The sequence below is a fragment of the Poecilia latipinna genome, unplaced genomic scaffold (genome assembly GCF_001443285.1).
Source record: "Poecilia latipinna isolate Pla-1442-1.1 unplaced genomic scaffold, P_latipinna-1.0 Scaffold752, whole genome shotgun sequence".
Lineage (NCBI taxonomy): Eukaryota > Metazoa > Chordata > Actinopteri > Cyprinodontiformes > Poeciliidae > Poecilia > Poecilia latipinna.
Window position 1 is genome coordinate 219803 of NW_015113368.1, and position 18806 is coordinate 238608.

Consider the following 18806-nt stretch of genomic DNA (forward strand, 5'->3'; position numbering starts at 1 on the left):
GGGGGGGGGGAGAAAAAAAAAAGTTTAAAAAAAGAAAAATGTGTTACAACCGGCACCCAAAAACCCCCCCCCCCCCCAAAAAAAAAAAAAAAAAAAAAAAAGGTCGTGGTGAAGTTTAGGATTGCATTTGCATTTAACTTTGAGTTAGCATAACAATGAATCATTTTTTTGTTTTTTTTTTTGTTTCCAGCTTTATCAGATATAAAGGACGATTGCTGTACGGGAACCGAACCATGCTTGCTTCATATGATCCATTTCTGTTAATCTCCATTTGTTAATCGGTAATTGAGAATTCCCAAGTGCCCAAATGCATCATTGTTAACACAAGCCTCATTACCTTGCTGGTGACCGTGAGTTCTGCAGATTACCGTCAGGCCGCCGACAGCAGCCTTAACGAGGGAGATCATTTTGTACGAACCGATACTAAAAAACCGTAATTTTTATTTCGCTTGATTCATACATCGGCATTTTAGAAATACTAGCAAAACACTGTATTTTTAGGAGCGCCACACGCTGAGCAAGGTCGCTGCCATTTCTGTGCAACAAATACTTCCGCCAAGATGAGGTAGGCACTTCCTGTTGAAAGTGACTTTCAAAATAAGCGGTGCTTTAATTTCGATCACTTTTCTGCAAACATAATTTCTGCACCGATTGATTTCTTCGGCACATTTGTAAAGTTTATTTGCTCCGTTCGGAATTTTATTGAGTACCCTCTATGAAAAAAATAAGCGACAGATTTGAAAATAGAAACTTGTGAAATGTCAAAGTTGTTAAACTATTGAACTTATTTAAATTCCCCTTTAAAAGCGTTTATTTGATAAATAGGTGACGTGAAATTACATTTTACTTTTTCAAATGAGAAATTGTTAGGTGTAATTCAGTCTTCCAGGTTTCTAATATTTGGAATTGGCTAAGTCAATAATTGAACTTAATGCATTTATTCAAAATGACCATATGTTATATAAACGTCTATGGACAACTTGCACATGTTTTTTAATAAAACTAGTAATTTGAGTTGTTTTCATGAGGTGTTTAGCATGGGTCCAATGTATAGTCTATAAAAAGGACACAGTCTGCTGACATTTAATGTATTCAGAAGATGAGCAACCACTGATGCACACTCTCACACCTTTAACTAGCTTTTTTTTTATGTAAAACGATAAGACAATCAGCATGAAGACAAAAGATTTTGGCGCTTTATGATTTATTATCAGAACAAGGTTTTGACATTTCACATAAACATCGGTTTCTCCAGCAGGTATGTAGCAGTTTTCCATGGGAAACATAATTTCTGCCTCTAAGGTCATCCACAAACAAAATTATGTTCTTACTTACAAAATCCATGTTACATTATAGTTGCAACAAAAGATAAGGTCTTAAATAAAATGAGCGTAAAGAACACACTGTCATTTTTTTCAAGCATAAGGTTTCAAATCTAGAACACTTTTATAAAAACTTTTTCACACAACTTATAGGTGGTTAAATGCCAGGAGAATTTGGTGATTTTCTCAGTCAATAAAAATACATGTCACTTTGATGTTTTGGCAGAGAGAGGATGCTAGTGAAGATGCTAAATCCCATGGTAGAGAAGATCATATTTTGGAATATTCTGAGGATCTATTGGACTCTGGACTATCATTTTCCCCCTCATGGCTCCTCTGTAAATCACCTCGATTAGGTCGATGAAGTCCTGCTTGGTTTTAAAGCTGCCAACAAATTTAGTGTGATCTGGAGACCTGAAAGAACATTAAAAACACATAATAAACACCACTGTAATGTAACACTGTAATGTATATATATATATATATATATATATATATATATATATATATATATATATATATATATATATATATATATATATATTAATAAGCAAAGCATATTCACTTGTCACTTTATTAGGTACACCTCACTAGTACTTGGCTGCCTTTAGCACTGCCTTTATTTTGTTCTATATTGACAATATAGTATCCCTTTTCTCACTAATTCTGATTGATCAGTTTGAACGTTAGCAAACTGTCTGAACAACCTCTACATGGCTAAATGTGTTACGCTGCTCTAATGTGATTGGCTGATTCTCAACTGATTAGGCGAACCTTATAAAGTTACTGATGAGCATATTTGCTGAGAAATAGTATCACCATACAAAGAAAACAGCTATGACCAGAAAATAGCATTAAATTATCCATAATTTTAACTTGTTTAAGTAGAAATGAAAGATTTCAGCTATTCTGAATGACATTATTGGTTTGCATTAATTGTTGGACTTGAAATGTTTGATTCTTATTTTAAGTTTAAGTTCATTATACCTGCAGTTAACTGTACTTTTAATCTGTCTGTGAATTGATTTGAATTTTCTTTTTATGTCCCCTATAAATTTTAGATTTATTGAAGTTTTTAATAACTTTTTATAAATTCTCTAAATTAAATGGAGATTTTTGTTCAAACTAAAATTATACCTTTTTTATATTGGTGGGGTTTTTTTTGTTGTTTTTTTAACTTCTCTTATAACTACTTTGAATAACTGTTTCTTTATATATTTTTTCTATTGTGCTTATCATTCATAAAAGGTAGTGTTTTTTGTTTTGTTTTGTTTTTGTCTTTTTTTACTTCATTGTTTTAACTGTTTTAAATTACTTTGTTCTGTCCGTTTGGTGTTGGGAAAGTGCTCAGACAAACAAAGACCTACAAATATGTCCACTTTTCTCATTTTTGTGCATACTTCTAATATAGACTAAAATGTATTTTAAATTCTTCTTAGTGACGAGTGTCGAATTAAATTAGTTGTTAATTAAATTGTTGATCTAATTGTTACCAATGTGCGTTGTATAAAGCATTTTGATTGTACATTTTTCATGAACTTACCCATAATCAACTTTCATATGCTGCCCATTAAAAAAGAAGACAGTGGATGGGATATAGCTGATGTCAAAGTATCTGGTGTAAATTGGAGCTTTGTCTACATCAACGATATAGATGGACGCCATGTTACTCAAATCGTGTGCGGTTTTTGACAACTGCAACAACACAAGAGGTGAGAAATTATGAACAAACACTGCATTTTCTGATCAGATGCTTGTTGTTAAAGTCACTTACTATCTCGTCGAGCTGGAGACAAACCGAGTCATCATCTCTCCCGAACCTCAGGACTAAAACTTTCTCCGCGACGACTTTGATAACTTCATCGATGTCTTTTTTGGTTGTTAATTTTGGTAAAAAGAAGCTCATTTTCAGATGCTAACACGTTAACTTCACTGCTGTCGGTAAAAGCAGGAAATTACGTCACTTTGTTGTTGTGAATCCCGGTTAAGTTCACCGCAAGAAACATGAAAAATAATTAAAATATCTTTAAGCATTATATTAAAATGAGTTTTAGTTTTCAATAAGACTTATATATTGGGTTTCTTTTCATAAGGCAACAATTTACTTTATTGAATATATGATTTTATTTTCTCCTTTTATTATGCTGCGTTTCTCACGTTTCAGTACGGCACAATACGACGTGACACCGTGTAACAACGTGACCTTCCACCAAATTTTTTGTAGGAAGTCTGAAAACCCATGTGCGGACGAGGATTTCTCATTCCATGAGGTATAACAGAATGTAGATGCTTTTTGTGATAATTAGATTCTATAATTAGGGCTAAATAATATCGCTAATGATATTTACTGGCTCGGGTGTCTCGTGCAAAGAAAGCTAATTTTGACGATCCTGCTGAGGGAGTGAACTGTTTTTTGTTTTGTTGTTTGTTTTTACAATGCTGCGACACTTCTCAACCAGATGCTGTAATTTGCTATTGAAAAGAACATTTTTGACATCCACGAACAAACCAGTCTTTGGTACCAGACCTTACAGAGAGTCCATCCTTGTCAGTCACTTCTGTGCAGGTAACACTGTGAAGAAGGATGGCCTCGATATTAAAGATGCTCTATCCGAGGAAAAAGAAGCGCTAGATCTTGACAAATGGAAGTCTGTAATGAGATCACAAGCTGTATTCCAGGAGGAAAAACCTTCTCGTGGAATGGAAACAACAGAAGATGATGATGATGACCTGGAAAGTACAGGCGATGATGTGAAGGACAGCTCCTCATTGGAGGCAACTCGTGAACTGGTTTCCATGTGGCGTCAAGCTGGGAAACGTGTACCTCAGGAAATAACCGAGGAGGACTTACAGACGTTGGCAGGCCTGACCACCAAGTCCTCCCGTAAAAAGTACCTGAAGTACCTGGCTATCAAGGAGGATCACAAACAGGCCCGCAAGGAGAAGCAGCAAAAGAAGAAAGCTGACAAAGAGGCTTCAATGAAGCAGAGAAAGGAGTTGGAAAGCAGTGAAGAAGAAGGCAATCAAGATGAACACAAACTGAAAAACACAATGTTTCTCCAGTACTGGAACCGCAGCCTGGACAAACTGTTGGGCTGGAGAACCGCTCAGGCAATGCGGTTTGGTCAACCAATTGTTTTTGACTTTAGCTATGCATCCAACATGTCCAGGAAGGAGATAGAGAACACAGTGTCTCAGCTGATGGAGGTGGAAGGGTGGAACCGGCGTGCAACAGAGCCCTTTCACCTTCACTTTTGCAACCTGCAGCCAGACAGCCACTGCAAGAAGGAGCTACTGAAGCGGTACGGCGCAGAGACCTGGGACCGCCTGCTCATCACCAGCACTGAGCAACATTATATCGATGTGTTCCCCAGGGAACAGCTCGTATACCTCACTGCAGACTCCCCCAACATCCTGCGCAGCTTTGATCACTCCAAGGTCTACATCATCGGAGCCCTGGTGGACAAGTCCATCCACTCCGGACTGTCACTGGCCAACGCCAAGCGCCTGAAACTAGCAACAGCTCGCTTACCCCTTGACGAGTTTCTTCATTGGGAATTGGGAGCCAAAAATTTGACTCTGGACCAGATGATTCGCATCATGCTGACAATCAAAGATACGGGGAAATGGGAAGAAGCCTTACAGTTTGTGCCGAAGCGGAAACACGATGGCTTCTATCAACGGCAGACACAAACGGAGGTTTCAAATGACAGACCCAGAATTGTGAAAAATCATGCACTGAGAAAGAGTGGCAATGTGTTTGTGAGACCCGAGGCAAAAGACACTGGGCAAACATTTAAGAACCAGACGGCTTACGAATCCAATTATGACAGAATGACTGGACAAAACAGCACCAGAAAAAGTTCTCCAGCTACAACTAAAGTGCGTACATCGTTCAAAAGAAAAATGGAAGCAAGGAAAACAGGAGACAAGACAATGTGGTGGCATGAGTGACAGGAAATAACTACTGTTAACATGGACATGTGTGTTAGAAAGTATCAACGTAAGAAGTATTGCGGAAAATGTTCTAATATCCACTTTGTTTTCACGCAGGGTGAAAACAAAGATCAGTTTTGTTTTGCCTGTACAAATGACAAGAATATGATTTCTTTAAAAGGTAGAAACTTCTTTGGTCTTTATTTTAGTCTGACAGAAAAGATGCTTAAATAATATTTTGACAGTTTTACAGTAAATAAAATTATACCCATTACTGTAAAGTTTTCTGTACAGATGAAATACATCTTAATATTATAGAGCCTGTCTGTTTTGTTCTTAAATACTGCAACATGTAAGTAAATTCATAGTGTATTCTAAGCAAAAAATAAAAAGATAAAAATAGAATCTGACATCAGCAAAATCCAAGCAGGGTTTTTTTTTTTTTTTTACAAAACTGCACAACACTGATCACAGTACCATCAATTCACTTTCACTAATGCTTTTACAGTAGCTGAAACAAAATATATTCCTGAAATAAAAAACAGCACCATCATAAATGAAAAAAAGCCCTCCTGAATTAAAAGAGGCACCTATATTTCTTTGATGTCTGACTTCCTGTCATCTGTGTTCCCATCTAATCACTCCCTGCAGTATGAAAGTAGGAACTGGTTAAATAAAAACAATATACACATCAGCATTATGTTCCATTTACAACTAATGAACTCGTCCAGTGTAACACTGACTGACTCTGACCTCACATCTTAGCGATAAACATGATTTACATATCAGTCTACGATGGAGTTGAAATGCTTTCTTAAATCCAGACTAGCCTGTCTTATTTGATGTTTTCCAAGAGCTTCATAAGTTAAGCCACAAGTTTAAAACCATTAAACTTAAATGACAGCAAATAAACAGTCATAGTTTGTGCTAGAGCTCCACCTGCAGTCTGCCATCTTTACTTTTTTTTTAAATACAAAAAAAAACAACAAAAAATCCTAGTACTCTCTGTGTCAAATGAGGATGACCTATAGAACTATGATGTCTCCAGTGCAGCGTTCGCAGCAGTTGAAGGTTATGTTCTCGTAGCGGGTGTAAGGGTGAAACCTGCCGATGCTCTTCTTGCTGCTCAGAAAGTTTGGGGAGGTGGAGTCACTGAGTGCAGGTTCTGCCTTGTTTTCTGAACAAGAAATTGGATTCAAAACCTTCAACACCTAGAGCAAAAGAAATGGAATAAATTAAAGACATTATTCAGTTGTTGGATTCTAAAACTAGCAAAACATTAGCCAAAGGTAACATTTTACATAAACTTCATACCTTCTCAGCCATCTTCTCTGCTGGTGTGCTGCAGAGATGTTCGGCTGGTGCACTACTGCCCTTCGACACAGTGCTGCTAGCGTTGTTTTTGCCCAACAGATGAGAGTTAATAGCATCTGCTAGCTTGTGATTGGCTCCAGCCAGCTCTCCGATGCTGAGAGGCTGAGCACTGGGATAATAAGTCTGCTGTCTGCCCCACTGCAAAGACACCAGGAGCTGTTCCAGGGACCTGGCAACGCAAAGAGGACACAAAGTCAACGTAATGGCTCCACGAGCACTTGTACAAGCTTCTCTGATGGTTTTACTAGTCTAGTAAACAACACATTAAAAACAAATAAAAAGTCCATAGAAAAACACATGAACTTTTTTGTCCAGTTCAATCAATGGCACAAGGGAAAGGACAAAACTCCAGGCATTGAACCTTGTGGAGCCTCACCAGGTAAAGAAAACAATTCCTACAGAAAAGTAGTCACTAGCTTTTATATAACAAGACCAGCTAATAGGAGGAAACCCAGTGTTAGCAAATTAGGGCAGGTTTTGGAGTGTTGGATGCTTTTGTTAAACATACTAATTAACATTTAGGACTGACCCACTTTAACAGAATCTGCGCGCGTCTTGGACTCAACTTGAACATTTGGAAGGAGTCAGTAATTATTGATCAGTGCGGTGTTTACCTGTGACTGAGCACCATGTCCCTGGAGAACTCCTCCCGCTCCACCAGCAGGTCCTGAATCGCTCCTTGGGCCTCTCTGATCTGCCTCTGCAGAGCGGCTCTGGCGTTTGTCAGTTCCTCTGCCATGACTCTGAAGTAACAACATGATTTTAATACATATCAACATGATGGTTATGATGTGTTTATGAAGCATGTTTTTTTTTTTGTTTTTTTTATTGAAATTGTCCATCTTTTGATTGTGAATGTCCCTGATGTAAGCTGCCTTTGAAACTAAGATGGGAAGACAATCTTAAACTTTTCAACCAACTAACAAGTGGAGCACTTCCCACCTGCTGGCGAGGAACTTGCTCCTCCAGACGTCACACTGGATGCTCATACGTTCCAGCTGCTCCGCGGTGTGTGAAAGGCTTCGGCCTAAAGCCTCGTTCTCCAGAATGAGCTGGTTTTTCTCTCGTGCAAGACGCTCAAACTGGTACTCGAGGTCATCACCAACCGAGGCTACCAACAGCTTCTTCAGTTCGCGGTTTACCTGCCACACAGTTTAGAAACAAGATGAAAATAAATGTAAAGTAGTTTTATACTCAAATTATACATAAAGACCGACATTCTTAAGATACAATAAATCAAAGAAATCAACATTACAGCTTACTATGTTACATAATTATTTTCTCTAGATTTGTTTTACACTGAAATCTCTCTGTCATTTCACTCATGCCTTACCTCTGTCTGCACACGGAGTTGATTCGAAAGGCCCTCTTTGTCCTGAAGGAGCCGGCGTTCAGAGTTCTGCAGCTTCTCTAGCTGTCCTCTCCAGTCCTCCACAAGCGGAGGAGAGCCCTGCTCCTCGGCCTGCTGCCCTGCCTCACCTTTCGCCTCAGTGGGCCCCGTCCGGCCACTCCGGGTGATGGCAGCTCTGGGCACAATGATCCTCACGGCTTCCACTTCCGTACACGCCTCCCTATTCACTTTGCCGAGGTGAAGCACGCCGAGAGGCTGTGGGGTAGCCGGGGGTGTGACATGTGGAGATTTTGGGCTGTGCCTTGGGATTGCTACTTTGAGGAGAGGAACTTCAGATAAAAACGGTGGCGGGGCGTCAGTGATGACCTCGAGTGTGACTGGTGGTTTTGCGGTTTCCATGCCATCGCCGGGTCCTCGAATAGGGACAGTGGCAGAACCTAGAAGTATACAAATAAAAAAGTGAGAGCAGTTATTTTTAAACACTTTTGCCTAAAAATCAATTATGTGTATAGAGTCTGTAAACCTTCTCAACGTATTCTGATTACTATTATTTTACTACTATTTTGTACTACGCGTTCTTGTTTTCTTCTCAAGACAGAAATCCATCTTAAGATCAATTTTAAGATATATGTTGCAATCCTATTATAACATCCAAGTAATTTCCAAACAATATTGTGTGAAGCAGATATATTCAGTTAAATTTACTTAAACTGCATCAATTTGCAACGTACGTCATTCTTAGGCATATAACAGGACAAACAGTGGGACTTTACACCAATCAAGGCAACACAAAGGGCCCTCGTTGATTAAACATTAATTGATGTGCATAAGCACAGTTTTCAGGAACCTGTTCACGTAGTCTAGCTTTAAAAATCACAGGAGAAATGTGGCCTCCTTGCTAAAATGCTTGTCATTAGCTGTACGGATGAGGCCGTTTTATTTCAAAAAGAAGGATATAAACGAACATGCTACGTACCTCTTACAACTGCTGCAGCAGCCATGGCGGCGGAGGAGACGCAACTTTACCTTAAACCCGGTGATTCTGTTGTAATTCACAGGAAAGACAGCAGTTATTTGGCAACAATTAGAGCACTATTTGTTTATGAAAGAAATATGTTGCTCATAGTTCACCTTTTATCAGCTGGGCGCTGATAAGGTTACATGATAAGGGAAGCTAGTTGTTGAGCTTGGTGTTAGCAAAGGTAAGAACTTTATCAGCACTAGCTACAGCAGTCAGCTCTTCTTTACTACTAGAGTTTTATCAGAAATATTTACTGCGACTTAAATCTGAAGCCTTAAAATGGAAATATTACGCAGTGACATACCAGGTACAAATGAATTTGACCCCCTCCTCCTCGGTTCTAAGTTTTGTCAGCTGTTTGTTTTGCCACCCGGACACGGTTGGCCTTTCGTGAGCGCACGTAGAATTTTCTTTCCCGAACTTCCTGTCAAAACAATTTTTTTTTTATCTCAATAAAACTGGATTAACGGAAGTTTCTCTCGATCAAACCAGAAAACTAGAAATTGTATCACGAAAGTACATTTTTACGACGATCACAAATTGCTTTATTCACTAAATAAGGCAGCGCAGTATAGGTTAACCTGACGAAATACTCCGCGTTGCTCAATAGCGGAACCTTCGTATCTTGTCGGAGTTGCATTACGGAGTTAAGAAGTGCTACAACAACATTTTTGGTTCCATTTGTCTTATTCCACTGTTAAAATTGGCTGAAGTCTTGGTAAAAGTCTTTACTTTTATAGGGTGTGTGCTTTGAGTTGTTATCATGGGAGTGCATGGACTCTGGAGACTCCTGGAGAGTACAGGAAAACCCATCAACCCCGAGACACTGGAAGGAAAGATTCTTGCTGTTGGTATCCTAACTTTAATTTGATCTGTTTATTCTTCCTAGTTTTTGAGATGTATTTTCCTTCATCTATGAAACGTATTAATTGATTCCCACTGATGTTGCGTCATAAAGATAACCTTAACCAGCGCTCCTCAGATATCAGTATATGGCTGAACCAGGCAGTGAAGGGGGTGAGGGACCGTGAAGGCAACAGCGTCCAGAACGCCCACCTCCTCACCCTGTTCAACCGCATCTGTAAGCTGCTCTTTTTTCGCATTAGACCGGTGTTTGTGTTTGATGGAGATGCTCCTATGCTGAAGAAGCAGACCCTGGTGAGACCAGCTCAGACGATTACTGCTAAGGGTGTAATAAATACCGCCACTGAACTTTCCGCTTACACACGCTCTTTTCTTGCAGGCTCTGAGGAGGCAGAGGAAAGAGGAGCTGACCACTCAGTCCAAACAGACCAATGAGAAACTTCTGAAGACGTTCCTGAAGAGACAAGCTATCAAAGCTGCACTTGGAGATCATAGGTGAGCAGTAGGAGGAGGCAGAATGGTGGGGAGGTGATGAAAATCAACAGTTTTTCATTTTGTACATACTCTACCTGCTATATTCTTTACTGTAGCCTTAACATTTTTGTCTGAAATATTCCACAGTAAGGACCCTCTACCAAGCCTCTCCAGTGTGAAAAGAAATGAAGTGGACGACATGTATGTCCTACCCGCCCTTCCACCCACAGAGGAAATGGAAAGAAGCAGGTCAGAGTCAAGAAGTGTTACTGCTGTCTAGTTAAATGATTTATTACACATTTGCTTATTTTATGAGTAATCTATTGCAGTTTGATGTGATCAACAAACAGTTTGCAAACTGTTGTGTAGTGTTAGAAAAAAAGTAATCTCAAGAGTAGCCAGTTTACTCTGAAACCCTTAACTAAAATGTAGAGGAACCAGCTGCTTAAGTAGTCACCTAATTAGCATTTCTCATCTGGTATGTAAATTAACCTAAGTATAAATACACCAAGGCACTGAGTGTATGAGAAAGTAAATAACATGCAACTGAGTACTTTAGAAGAACTGACTACTGAATAGTGTTGTTAGATTTAGAAACAAAAGGACAAATTAATTGAATATGGTTAAATAATTATTCGTGTCATTTCAAAAAAATATCCTAATTAGCTTACAATCAAAAACAGGACTGTCATAAGTGTATACTTTGGTTTAGATAGTCATGTGTAGTCATGACAGATGAATTAATTTTTTTTTCTCCTTGCAGCTCAGAAGAGGATGAGGAGGAGGAGAGAGCGAGCGAGGAAATGGTTGAAACATACCAGGTAAAAATAAAGGCTTTAATAAAAATAAAACATGTTGAGATTTAAATCTCAAGGCACTGTGCTACAGAAATAAGTTCAGTTTTTTTTCAAATGAATCCAATTGATTTCAGTCTGTCCAGTGGCCATTACGTACAGATTATTTTGATCCAAGTTACAATACGTTTAATAAAGAGTTCTCTTGTTTAATTTCTTGAGGTCTTTTTAAGTGTTAGACATTATTGTTCCAAAATAGTTCCAAAAGGTACTTTGGCTACCTTTTCTTTCTGTTTTGTCACCTCCCAAATAAATTTAAAACTATTTTCTTTGACAACTCGCCTTCAAAGCCAGACTCTTAATTTTGATTCAGGAAGAACTGTATGAGGACCCGAACTCGGTGGACATAAACTCGGAGGATTTTACCAGCCTGCCTCCTGAGATGAAACACGAGATACTCAAAGAGATGAAAGAATTCTGCAAAAGACGTCGGACCATGTTTAACAAACCTCCCGAGGTACATTTAGGCCTCAAACACACTCCACTCTCCGCTCTTCTTTCCATTGCTAGCTCCTTTTCTTTCTTCTCTCTCTCTCTTCTAGCGTTCCGGAGACTTTTCGCAGTACCAACTGGCCGGCCTGCTGCAGAGGAACCGGCTGAACCAGCGTCTGGAGGGAGTTGAGAAGGAGATGAGCCAGCGCAGCGCCGGCACCGCTCCACAACTCGGTCAGCAGGATGAGGATGAGCAGAATCGCAGCGTGGAGTCAAAGCGACTGGTTTCAGAAGACAACTCGCACTATATACTTATAAAAGGTGAGGCAGATGTAGCGTTATGTTGATAATACATATGCACAATATCTGACTCTTGATAGAAGCATATCTTAAATTTGTTTTTATATTGGCTCACATTTGAATTTCTTCTTAGGATCAGGGTCTAAATCTGTAAATTTCAGTGGCTCCGTTGCCAGTTTTAGATTTAGTTAGATACAACTGTTGTTCTTTGCCGTAGAACTGAAACAATTAATCGTGTTGAATCGTTTATTGGCATAATCGTCAATTAATTTAGTAACTGATTAATTGTTAATTGGCATATACTAAATAAAATATTCAATTTGCTGGAAAAACACAACCCTCTGAGTATTAATTAAGCCAAAACAATTTTTTTAAAAATGTACATTTTGCTTTTATATATAAAAACATTTCTTTGTCTGTAAATATTTTCTACCCAGAACTCCTCAAGTGTTAAAGTTTTAGCTTCATCTGGTTCAAATTCTGTAAACTTCTCCTATTTGGTGCCTTTTGCTGTCCAATTATTAATTGGTTAATTGAAAAAATAATCAACGGACCTGTCTACACTGCACTGATGTTGAGTGAAGCAAAAAGGGCTTATTTTACTTTGATGTCTTTTAATTTCTGTAAAAAATCAACTCTTTACTTTCTTCACCTGTAGGCTCCAAAAAAAACGAACCAGCCTCACAGAGCCAACCTGCAGCTGCACCTTGGACAAGTTCTAGAAAAAGGAAAGTGGACAAGCCCGAGCCTCTCTGGCGACCCATCGCTGAAGACGAAGAAGAGGAGGATGAACGACCCACCTGCTCAGACGCCGTCAACCCACCTGTGTCAAAGCCATCGCAGCCGCCTTCGCCTCGGACACTCAAGGCAATCCAGGCTGCTATGAGCGACAGCTCAGATGAAGAGAAGCTGAATCCAGATAGCAAGGACGGCAAAGTGTCTCCACGGACACTCCTTGCAATCCAGCAGGCATTAACTGAGGATGAAGTAAGTGTCTCACCGTCCAAACTGCAGACGAGTCCCCAGCGTCCTGCGCGGCGAGTGGTGATCAGCAGCTCTGATGAGGAGACGGAGCCTTCCCTCAAGGAAGAGACGGACTTCAGTCAAAGCGGCGCCGCACGCCAAAGTTCACGCATCGAAGACAGTTTGCTGGGCAGCAGCTCTGAAGATGAGCTGGAGGAAGTTATTGGAGAGAGAAATAAAGCTTTTCGCTCTGCAGCACTTCGACAAAGTCCCACAACAGCGATGGAGTCAGAGGTGGAGCTCGCCAGGGAAGCGGAGAAACAAAAAGAGGTGGAGCCGAGAGAACCTGAGCACAAGCTGCACGCTTCTCAATCCTGTCAGGAGTTATCCATCAGCTCTCCTTCACTTGAAAGTGCGAAACGGGCCAGCACTGAGACGGAGCAGAGGCTCCTAGATAAGAGCAAGGATAGACTCTCCGCAGGCCCGGCAAAAACCGACGGAGACGACGTCAAGTCAGAGAACAGCCAACAGGAAAGCGACTCGGAAGGTAAAGTTAGAATAATTTATAGACTCGACTCTTTGTTTTTTATCATTCAAATGTAAAATGGTTGTGTTTCACAGAGAGCTTCATTGAGGTGTCCGAGGAAGAATTTAAGCAGGAGGATGCAAATGATTCAGCAGGAGACAAGAGGATTTTAGAAGAGGTCCAGGAAGATGAGACAAAACCTGCAGAAGAGTCCGAGGAAAGTTTGACTCAGGCTGCTGGTCATCCAGCTCTGAGCTCAGACAAGGAGGATGAGGAGGAGGGAGAGCAGAGGAAAGCTCAGGAAAACGAGGCGAAGGACGACATGGAATCCAAACCAACAGCTGAAAACAACGAGTGGGAACACCTCGACATGGTTAGTATTTCTCTATCAAAGCAGAAGCTTTTCGTCTTGTGCTGTCATGAGCTAAAACAATTTATATATATATATATATATATATATATATATATATTTTTTTTTTTTATGTAGGCTAGTCAAAATATTTTTGCTAATATTTTAACTTGCCTCCTGCTACTTTAAGTGTCAATTGGTCGATGAAATTCACAAGTTATATGTTGATTATGACAAAGGTTTAACATGAACACCTTCAAGTTGTTGAGACTCCTTAAATTTTAAACAACCAAAATAGTATTTCTAGTCTAATGCAGCGTATTCCGATGCTGTTTTATGTCCAAAACAACGTAACAGATGTTTCTCCCCTCAGAGTATATTTACTACTTTAGTGAAATGATCTTTTGACAAGGCAGACATTTGAAATCTCTTGAAGCTGAAAAGCTTGCTCTCTTCAAAATGAGTTTAGATCTCTAAGATTTTTTGCAGCTGCAACGGAGCTCTAACTAAATATCTCCTTGCTGTCATAACTTTAACGTCGACATCTTTAGGTGGTGTCTGAGCTACTTGATTGTATTTCAGATGGACCCGGTCAGCAGGTCAGCGTGCGTGTAGAGTAACTTGTTTGTTGTGCTGCAGGACGAGCTGGAGGCTCTGGAGAGCTCGCTGCAGCTGGAGCAGAGCAGCCTGAGGGAGCAGAAGCAGCAGCAGGAGCGGATGGCGAACACAGTCACGGGGCAGATGTACCTGGAGAGCCAGGTGAACGGGACGAGCCGTGTCATCAGACCCGGTCTGACGGGGAGCAAACCTTCCTTAAGCAGTCTGACTTGCATGTATGTATTTAAATTTTCTATGATGGGGGCTTGACAGCTGATGATTCACAGCAGGTGCAGGAGGTCAGTGAGGGAGGGGGCGGGCGCGCATTTCCCTGTGCTGCATTTGCCAAAACACACAGCTCGACTTGCATTCGTTGCTGTGATTTTTATTTGCAGTATGTTCAGTTTACACAGCAGCATGCTCATGTCTGTGTTTGTGATCAGAATTTGCCTGTACTAACTGTATCATAAAGTCAGCACTGGTGTATACCTGTCAGAGTGGAGGATCTTCATTAATCCCTTCAGCTGTTTTGATAATGAGCTGCTAAGAGCAAAGGGATTCCTCACATGACAACAAAAACATGGAGACGCTCCCTAGAGAAACACATTGCTGTAATCATAAAAGCACACACTCTGAGAGTTATGGTAAATAACAACAGCGACATTAAGCTAGCAGATAAACAGTTAAGTAGAAACTAAATGTGTTAAAATTATGGCGTCATCCTGCAGTACCTTCAAGAGCCACAAGTGTTGCAGTACAGTAGATAAAAAAAAATCCTGCAATAACTGTTGTATATATTTATTTAAATAACTGTAGAAATGCATACATTGAATAAATATCAAATGCTTCTGTAGTTATTTAAATTGTATTTACATTTTAAGCTTAATGTTTAAATATAACTGGGAAAAGCTACATAAAATATTTATTTTTATCATTATCATCAATTTTTTTATTGGTCAGCCTCACCCATCAAAGTTAGAGGGGCGGGGCTAAAGTGGCTGACCTATGGGTTGTTTAATTGGCTAAGGGGTTAATCAGTTAGATGCTGTGGTGCATTTAATGAGTTATAGTAACAGTTTATTATTATTATCATTACCATACAATTGACTGCAGCACAGATGATTTAAAAATAATTAAATTCTGGAATAACTGTATAGGATTTTAAAAGACAATGACTAAATTACTTTGCATTTAACTTAATAGAGGTTATACCTACATCATAAATTAGTTCCATGTATTTATTATAGTTTCTATGTAAAAAAAAAAATTAACAAAATCATTTATTTTGGATTATGGCACGTTTGTCTCCCAGTTTCTTTGATGAGCAACTATAAACCCTGAAGCATTTGTCAGTCTGTGTGGTTTTACGTTTTCATCCTTTGTTTTGCTTTGTAAATTGACGAGTGTTTGGAACGCAGGAGCTGCTGCGGTTGTTCGGCGTGCCGTTCCTGGTGGCTCCCATGGAGGCCGAGGCTCAGTGTGCGGCGTTGGACCGCGCCGACCAGACAAACGGGACCATCACAGACGACTCTGACGTGTGGCTGTTTGGAGGACGACACGTTTACAGGAACTTCTTCAGCCAGAACAAATATGTTGAGCACTACCAGTACAGCGACCTGCAGAGCCAGTTAGGTCAGTGGCTGCTGACCTAACTGGGCTGTGTTTTGGCCTAAAGTGAAAGAATAGTGGAATAGCAGAGATTAAATTGACGAGCTAATGAACACATTGGAGAATGTAACTATTTTTTGGGTAAAGATAGATAATCCATCAGTGTTCCTTCTCCTGATGAAGTGCGATGGCGCCTGTCTTTGCCAGGTCTGGACAGAACAAAGATGATCAATCTGGCTTATCTGCTTGGAAGTGACTACACAGAGGGTGTTGCAGGAGTGGGATATGTTACTGGCATGGAGATACTGAACGAGTTTCCAGGGCCGGGACTGGAGCCACTAATACAGCTTAGGTTTGTTTTTCTTTTTAATTTTTTTAGCCCTAACAAAGTGCAGGAACACATTTATACTAAAGAGCAATTACATTCTCCATTTTTGTCCCTGTAGTAATTGGTGGTGTGAGGCTCAGGAGAAGAAGCGTCTGACCGATAATCCCAGAGATACGAAGGTGAAGAAGAAGCTGAGGGAACTAAAACTTCAGCCTGGCTTCCCCAACCCTGCGGTGGCTCAGGCTTACCTCCAGCCTGCCGTCGATCAGTCCCAGGCCTCCTTCAGCTGGGGCCGCCCGCAACTCGACATGATCAAAGAATATCCTTTTGTTTCTGCAGCCATTTTACAGTAAAGTTACAATAGAAAACATTTTAATAAGCTAATGCCTTGCAAAGTGTTGTTTTTTTTGTTATTGCATATTTATGTAGCAAATCTCATTTAAGTTCCTTATGATCTTAATTGCTTATTTAATTACTTCCTTTTTTGTTTATTTATTAATGTTTTAAGTAATCAATGTTGTATGATCCATAGTTGTTAATATGACCTTAAAACTAAACTACAACTACTACTTCTCCTTGCATTTCTGTTTTCTTCGTGATCATTTCTTTGACCTCTTCGTCACGTTCTGTCTGAGTCGTTTTGGCTGGAGCAGCAGAAAGACGGAGGAGACTCTCCAACCTGTGATCAAACAGCTCAACAACCAGCAGGTAACTGAGAGACTTTACCCACCTTGACTTGGTTACCACCTTGTTTGATTGCTTCATCACCAGTGATGTAGCTGTTTCTGCTGATATGACGTTAGACCAACACTACTTTCTGAAACTATAAGAAGGGTTTATATAACTAATGATTAAATTGTGTTTAAAGTTTGAACAAAGTTTACAACTCCCTCACTGATCCTGCAGAACAGGATCAGTGAGGGAGTTGTTAGCTAACGTTTTGTTAATAAGAAGCTAAGAATCAACACTTTAAGTAGCAGATTGTCCTATTAGCCGTCTGCACGGGGCTAAAGGTAATTCCAGTGGTTGGAAGGTTAAACAGCTGGGAGGGAATTAAAAAGGGCCAGAAGCTTAAAGGGCTAGAAATGACAAATTTACTGTGATGATAAATAACAAATTTTTTAAAAGTAATAAATAATCTAAAATAAGTATTTAACTTTGACATCTTTAGTTTTTGAAATGTATTTGTGCATAATCCATATTTTTCCTGCAACATTTTGTGGAATAATTATTCCCATTCAGTTCTCAACTATTTTAAAATCAATAAAATTACTGTTTTCCATTAGGTAACAATAGGTTCTCATGTATTGTAAATTTACTGTAAATGTGCATATGTGGCATGGGAATAAAAACCTATTTGCACAGAAGTTAGGAATCAACCTTGATGCAATTTTTTGGTTCTCTTGGACTCTGACAAAGAACCCTAATAGAAAAATAATATTCTAAAAATAAATAAACACGAACCAGACTTGCTTTTGACCAACAAAACTAACATTTTAATTTTTAAATATATCTTATATATTGTAAGGGATGAAGTTAAGGAATGTATAAAATAAAAAAAAAAATCTTGCGTTTTTCTGTTTCTCTTTTTCACTGTAGACTCAGCTCCGAATAGACTCATTCTTCCGCTTGGAGCAGCAGGAAAAGCAGGCGATCCGAAGCCAGCGACTCCGCCGAGCCGTCACCTGCATGAAGAGAAAGGAGAGGGAAGGAGGGGAAGGCGAAAGCAGTGAAGAAGAACTTCCTTCTCCATCCAAATCCAGGAAAGGAAATCTAAAAAACACAGAAGGACAGAAAGAAGAGGAGTCCCCCGTGACAGGTGGAGGTTTCTTAGCTCCAAAGTCAAATTCTGAATCTCCTTTTACGTCCCTCAGGGATTTCTGTAGTCCAGGTCAGGAATCCTTCACAGCAACAGCTGCTGACCAGTCTACTAAAAAACTACCTCAGAAGGCCAGCAGGAAGAGCAGCAGCAGCAGCTCCGGTGAGGATAGCGACGAAGGTAGGGTCGTTGCTATGGTTACAGCCCGATCTGTGTTTGAGGCCAACAGACGAGGCCGAGGAGGAAAACGCACAAGAGGAAGAGGAAAGAAGCTTTAAGACGCTCAACTTTTGCATAAATGTTCTCAAACTTGTGGTACTAAATGTGAAACCAGCTGAAAATTTCTGAAAATAAATGAACTGAGAGTTTTCTGTGATATGCATCATGTTTGTTTTTTTATCAACACTGAAGCTACTGGGAATATTGCGAAAATTTTTTTTACTACTTTGGAGATGTGAGAGGAATGTTGATCTGCATTAAAAAATTTTTTTTTCCCTAAGTATGTGTCAGATGTCATTTCTTTTTCTGCTATATCAACGCTAACAAAAGTTCAAGTCTAATGTATTGTACTCATTTAACCTCATTATCCATACACATTTACAGTCAGACACATCTCTTTATGTAAAACAAAATGCTTGTACAAACAGAAACAGGTTTTTAAATAAAGAATAAATAACCACAAGCTCCA

General features: G+C 39.6%; 5 protein-coding genes across 7 annotated transcripts in view; 2 read left to right on the forward strand and 3 right to left on the reverse strand.

Moving 5' to 3' along the window:
• The window catches only part of mrpl16 (mitochondrial ribosomal protein L16), a 6653-nt gene extending 6012 nt beyond the window's left edge, over nt 1-641 (reverse strand). The window contains exon 1 of the mRNA XM_015045860.1: nt 338-641. Coding sequence (XP_014901346.1) covers nt 338-407 — 70 coding nt within the window. The 5' untranslated portion in view covers nt 408-641. The remainder of the gene's footprint in view (nt 1-337) is intronic.
• A 546-nt stretch (nt 642-1187) lies between these two features.
• On the reverse strand, nt 1188-3301 carry txnl4b (thioredoxin-like 4B). The gene is made up of 3 exons (XM_015045861.1): nt 3097-3301; nt 2866-3017; nt 1188-1736 (listed from the first exon to the last, which is right to left on the reverse strand). Exons 1-3 carry the CDS (start codon nt 3226-3228, stop codon nt 1571-1573), a joined length of 450 nt encoding a protein of 149 aa, XP_014901347.1. The 5' UTR covers nt 3229-3301; the 3' UTR covers nt 1188-1570.
• Nucleotides 3302-3489: 188 nt separating this feature from the next.
• On the forward strand, nt 3490-5698 carry trmt10c (tRNA methyltransferase 10C, mitochondrial RNase P subunit). The gene has a single exon (XM_015045863.1). It carries the CDS (start codon nt 3759-3761, stop codon nt 5274-5276), a length of 1518 nt encoding a protein of 505 aa, XP_014901349.1. The 5' UTR covers nt 3490-3758; the 3' UTR covers nt 5277-5698.
• On the reverse strand, nt 5439-11174 carry blzf1 (basic leucine zipper nuclear factor 1). Of its 3 annotated transcripts, none has more exons than XM_015045865.1 (7): nt 11161-11174; nt 8960-9025; nt 7966-8420; nt 7575-7774; nt 7247-7375; nt 6573-6801; nt 5439-6469 (listed from the first exon to the last, which is right to left on the reverse strand). In XM_015045865.1, the coding sequence occupies exons 2-7, from the start codon at nt 8982-8984 to the stop codon at nt 6284-6286; spliced, it is 1224 nt and encodes a 407-aa protein (XP_014901351.1). In that variant the 5' UTR covers nt 8985-9025; nt 11161-11174; the 3' UTR covers nt 5439-6283. The 3 variants fall into 3 exon arrangements, with proteins under 3 accessions (XP_014901351.1, XP_014901350.1, XP_014901352.1); XM_015045864.1 differs by lacking the exon at nt 11161-11174 and adding an exon at nt 9309-9750; XM_015045866.1 differs by lacking the exon at nt 11161-11174 and adding an exon at nt 9115-9138.
• ercc5 (excision repair cross-complementation group 5) lies at nt 9167-18616 on the forward strand. The gene is made up of 16 exons (XM_015045862.1): nt 9167-9185; nt 9745-9855; nt 9987-10162; nt 10248-10363; nt 10490-10591; nt 11106-11163; nt 11510-11653; nt 11739-11949; nt 12587-13438; nt 13513-13790; nt 14406-14525; nt 15782-15995; nt 16179-16323; nt 16418-16618; nt 16923-17007; nt 17899-18616. The coding sequence occupies exons 2-16, from the start codon at nt 9768-9770 to the stop codon at nt 18394-18396; spliced, it is 3288 nt and encodes a 1095-aa protein (XP_014901348.1). The 5' UTR covers nt 9167-9185; nt 9745-9767; the 3' UTR covers nt 18397-18616.
• The last annotated feature ends 190 nt before the right edge of the window (nt 18617-18806 follow it).

Excerpts from the sequence above, each read along its gene's own strand:
- txnl4b (XM_015045861.1), bottom strand. The coding sequence starts at position 3,228 with ATGAGCTTCTTTTTACCAAAATTAACAACCAAAAAAGACATCGATGAA. Across the intron at positions 3,018-3,096 it reads GTCTCCAGCTCGACGAGATA|TTGTCAAAAACCGCACACGA; the intron begins GTAAGTGACTTT and ends GTGTTGTTGCAG. Across the intron at positions 1,737-2,865 it reads CATATGAAAGTTGATTATGG|GTCTCCAGATCACACTAAAT; the intron begins GTAAGTTCATGA and ends ATGTTCTTTCAG.
- trmt10c (XM_015045863.1), top strand. The coding sequence starts at position 3,759 with ATGCTGCGACACTTCTCAACCAGATGCTGTAATTTGCTATTGAAAAGA.
- blzf1 (XM_015045865.1), bottom strand. The coding sequence starts at position 8,984 with ATGGCTGCTGCAGCAGTTGTAAGAG. Across the intron at positions 8,421-8,959 it reads TGCTGCAGCAGTTGTAAGAG|GTTCTGCCACTGTCCCTATT; the intron begins GTACGTAGCATG and ends GTATACTTCTAG. Across the intron at positions 6,802-7,246 it reads GACATGGTGCTCAGTCACAG|GTCCCTGGAACAGCTCCTGG; the intron begins GTAAACACCGCA and ends TTGCGTTGCCAG.
- ercc5 (XM_015045862.1), top strand. The coding sequence starts at position 9,768 with ATGGGAGTGCATGGACTCTGGAGACTCCTGGAGAGTACAGGAAAACCC. Across the intron at positions 11,654-11,738 it reads TGTTTAACAAACCTCCCGAG|CGTTCCGGAGACTTTTCGCA; the intron begins GTACATTTAGGC and ends TCTCTCTTCTAG. Across the intron at positions 13,791-14,405 it reads AGTGGGAACACCTCGACATG|GACGAGCTGGAGGCTCTGGA; the intron begins GTTAGTATTTCT and ends GTTGTGCTGCAG.